General features: G+C 49.5%; 1 protein-coding gene across 1 annotated transcript; it reads left to right on the forward strand.

Moving 5' to 3' along the window:
- The first annotated feature begins 1,203 nt into the window (after window positions 1-1,203).
- LOC117190216 (histone-lysine N-methyltransferase, H3 lysine-79 specific-like) lies at window positions 1,204-3,691 on the forward strand. The gene is made up of 5 exons (XM_033395268.1): window positions 1,204-1,399; window positions 1,454-2,459; window positions 2,530-2,626; window positions 2,688-3,345; window positions 3,409-3,691. The coding sequence occupies exons 1-5, from the start codon at window positions 1,204-1,206 to the stop codon at window positions 3,600-3,602; spliced, it is 2,151 nt and encodes a 716-aa protein (XP_033251159.1). The 3' UTR covers window positions 3,603-3,691.
- The last annotated feature ends 596 nt before the right edge of the window (window positions 3,692-4,287 follow it).

A 4,287-nucleotide genomic window follows, 5' to 3' on the forward strand; every position in this document is an offset into this window, starting at 1 on the left:
AGATGCTCAGTGAAAAACAGGAACAAAAGAGAAGTGAAAAAATCGGTCTTTGCTTGAGCGAAGAGCGAGTTGAGCAAAAACAGATTTGATCGGGTCTTTTCAGTCCATTTTCTCAATGTGTCCGTCAATGAGAGGTTTTTATCAGACACGCCGAAAGTGTCAACAGCTATTTGCGAGCTATGATATTTAGAGCATATTATCGTTTATTTATTTCGGTGGCTGGGAAATCTTAACCTTTTATGGCTAGCTATTTGTCTAGGTCTAATCATACGATTTTGTATTTTAATTGAAATTGTACACCCCCGTTGACCCATTTTGCTAAAACCGTATTTTGTAAGCAATGCAATAAAGATGAAAACGGAAATTTAAACGGTCTTGTAGGAAATTGATGAAGTAATTGGATAATACGAGTATTCGACGAGTATATATGTCAGACGTCATACGTATATTTCGGTATTTTTCTGTGGGTCGGACGGTATATTTGAGCGATAGGTCCGCGGTCACATTGCAGACGCGCGTCGCCGGTGTGACCGTTTACGGTATTTTTAATACTTTTCGGTATTTTTTAGGTCAAAGTTGAATCAATCTATTAAGTTTTCTGTCTCGTTTGATATTAGCGGCGTCTGCCGTTCAACTTTATATAGAAATCCAATAAAAGCAAGTATTTGGAACAGGCCAGTCAAGTAGAAAATTGATTCATTAATCGGTTAAAATTATGTAGCCAGGGCTAACGGTTCTGTTAAGTTAGTTATATTGCACGGAATATAAAAAACGTGTAATATGTATAATAGAGCTTGAACTCAGTTTATTTCTGGTATGTTTTTAAAATTAAACGGTATATTTTGATATATTTCTGAGGGTAGGACGGTATATTTGAGCGATAAGTCCGCGGTCACACTGCAGACGCGCGTCGCATTGCCGCCATTTGAAAAAAACGACTGGAGAATCGAGAAAAAAAGGAATTTGTTAAAATTTGTGTAGATTCTCATTTGTGCCAAATGGATGACATGTTGGATATAATGCAGCCGCTGTCGCGGCTGCAGCTATAACTGGAGGCAAGGTTAGGTTAGGTTAGGTTGAGGCGGCTGCCGGGCTCGCTCGGAACCCGTCACACTTAGGCCGGTTTCGGCCCGTTGTGATAAACTGGAGGCAATCCGGAAGGTATTTTTTCGGCTGCAATGGACATAGAACACGGCGATCAATATGGCGGCGCGTTTGTTTTTTTTGCAGGCTCACTTTAAAGAGCTGGAAGAACTATTCTACGGCGTCAAGACCAAAGATGCCAAGGCTGCGGACAATGCCCCGGAGCAGAGCGAAACCTCCGCGGTGACACCACAGCAGACCAAGAAGCGTCCCAAACGGCTGACCGCTCTGACTGAGAACACAGATGATTCCGAAGGTGAGTTGTGCTGTGGGCCAAAGGAGACCAAGACTCACCTTGCACTCTCCCCAGATGCCCCCGATGTCACGGCAGAGTCCTCGGGCCGCCAAAGTGCGCGGTTGAGCAACTCCCAGCTCTTGGCCGTTGCCGAGGTGGAGAACCTGAACAGCACAGCCTCGTTAATGCCGCCGCCACCGGCACCGACTCTAGCCGACACCACCATGAGCTCGGGCCGGCCGCAGCGGGCTGCCAAATTGAAAACGGTGAAGCTGCTCAAGGAGCACTCTCTCATCCGAAAGATGCGTCGCCCCAGCGAAGAGGATTCGATCCGGGTGAAGGTGGAGAGCGAACAGCGCGTCTCGCAGATCAACGGCAGGACGCACAACATAGCACCGGATCCCAAACCGTCAGTTGTGGAGGAGACAAAGCCACAGGAGGCACCACCAACACTACCAATAGAGCCCATCAAGAAGCCAGCCGAAGTCTTCGCCTCCAAGAATGTGTGCGTCAAAGTCAAGCGGGAGAAGTTTACCGGCGAGATGCCGCCGCCCCTACCGGCCACAGATACCACATCCACAATTTTGGAGACGGATGCTACCAGGTCGGATGAGACTGCATTCAGCCATACTACAACGGCATCCGAGATGTCCAAGAAGGGGCGAAAGAAGAAGAAGGATGGCGCCTGCCATCGGCCCATCAAGGTGGAGCAATTTAGTGAAATTGATCAAAACTCGCCCGTCTCCTCGCGGACACGCAAAAACAGCACCGAGTCGCGCAACCAGGAGCGCTCCATCTACAAAGACGCCCTCGAGGGGCCGCCCATCGAAGAACAGCAGCAGCAGGCTTCTGCTGGCGCCGCCATTAATGAAACGAACACCTTGTCCAACGCCACAATGGTGCGGGGTCCGGCTCCCACCGATGAAAGTCCCAACATTGCACCGGCCGACGCCACCTTGGAAGTTATTACTAGCAGTCTCCTGACAGAGGATGAGTCGCTGGACGACAGGGTACCAGTGGCGAAATTTCTCTCAAATGTGAAGACCATGAAGCTGCCCGGCCGCACCCATGAGCTGTTTAAGTGAGTATGAGTAAAATCTGGAGACTATTTGAATTGGAGCATCAATACTTCCCTTTTGACCTGCCCACAGTCCGCTCTTGCAGAGTCCAGTGAAGATGCGCGTGGAGGCCTTCGAAAATGCGGCCATTGCCCAAAAGAACTTACGCTCCCAGCGAGCCAAGGATACGGTAAGAGTGCAGTGCTCTCTCTCGTTTGTTCGGGAATTGATGATTGATGATCCTTTTTCAGGGCACGAACACGAGCAACACGCCCAAGATTGGCAAGTTGCAGCCACCGACTGTGGGGCGCTTTAATACGCCCACTCAGACCTCAAGTCTATTGCCCGTGAGCTCGGCCCAGCCCAAGACGGCCCCCATGAGTGCCTCAAAGGCAACGACGCTGCTGAAGACTGCCACCGGGACCAACCTGAAGTCCACCAGCTCTGCATCCACCAAGAGCCTGTTACGCGAGAACAGCGGCGAAGACTTCCGCAAGGGTCTGCACAGCCTGGCCGAGGAGCGCAAGAAGCTGCGTGAGCAAAAGCATCAGCACGCCGCCCAGCAGCGAGAGGCAAAGGAGCGGGAGCGAGCCGAACGCATTGCCAAGCAGACCGCGGAACGCGCCAAGAAACAGGAGGAACGAAAGAAGCTGGAGGAGCGCAAGCGGCTGGAGGTTGAGGAGCTGAATCGTAAGATGCGCCAGCAGGAGGAGGCCGAGGCCCTCAGGAAAGCCAAGATCCGGGAGCTGGAGAATCAGAAGCTGGCACAGTTGACCGGGGCCAAGAAGAAGATGCTGCCACCGCCGCCGAAGACAAAATACACATGGGACATGCTGCACGAGGATGACTCCACCGATGACGAGGGCACTGTCACCCACAAGCGTCCGCCAGCACCCACCTGGAGTCGCAGTAAGTTAGCGTTTTGTTTAGCCAGTGTCTGATCTAATCTGAAATTTTGTGACCCATTTTCAGGCCATGTACGCGGCGAAGCGATTGCCATGCAGAGCCACTGTCCCACCGATGTCATCGACAGCTTCTTCTCGGTGGCCCCCAGCACTCCGGACCTGAAACTGATTTTCCCCAACATCGATCCCAGCCAGCTGAAGCGCAACTCCAGCGTGCTCTGGTCCACGCCCCCACGCTACTCGGAGCTCCCAAAATACTAATTATACACAAACATACGCATGTATATAAAAAAATCACCTGTTTTTCTTACTGTTCTATGGAAATATAAATGAAGTTTAAATTAAATAAATTTATTTGCGAAAAGTAATGCAAGATACCGCTCGATACCACTTCCATTCCACTTGATTCCCACTGACACTAATACCCAACTGCTTAAGAACTATTAAAGCCGCCGGCGTGCTCAATTAATGGTCTTCTTGGTGTCTTGCCAAGGGGCTTGATGTTTTGATGCCCCGAGGTGTTTCCATTAACAATGAAGGTGCTATTGTTGTTTTTGCTTCTGCTGCTGCTGCTGTCGATTTGTGAAAAGTAGTCTAAAAAGTCTGAAAAGTAACGCAATTGAGTATGGATGTAACGAAATTTTTTACATTTTGGTGGTATTTGTTGCTTGTCAACCGGTGTCTGGACATTTTTATACTTTATTTTGCTAATTTCAAAGATAGTGTTAATATGTGTGTGTGTGTAGGAAGCTGGGTTGCATACGGTACATAAACCGTCTACAGTTTGGTCGTCGCAACTAGAACTTGAACCAGTTGGACTGCGGAGTGGGTATCCTACGGTGCGCAAGGGAGGGTCTGAAGACACGGCGACAGCCTCTGATGATTGCGATGGAAGATGAGTGACAGGCAGTTATGGTACTGTTTCTGATACTGATTATATTGATAA

Source organism: Drosophila miranda (genome assembly GCF_003369915.1).
Source record: "Drosophila miranda strain MSH22 chromosome Y unlocalized genomic scaffold, D.miranda_PacBio2.1 Contig_Y1_pilon, whole genome shotgun sequence".
Lineage (NCBI taxonomy): Eukaryota > Metazoa > Arthropoda > Insecta > Diptera > Drosophilidae > Drosophila > Drosophila miranda.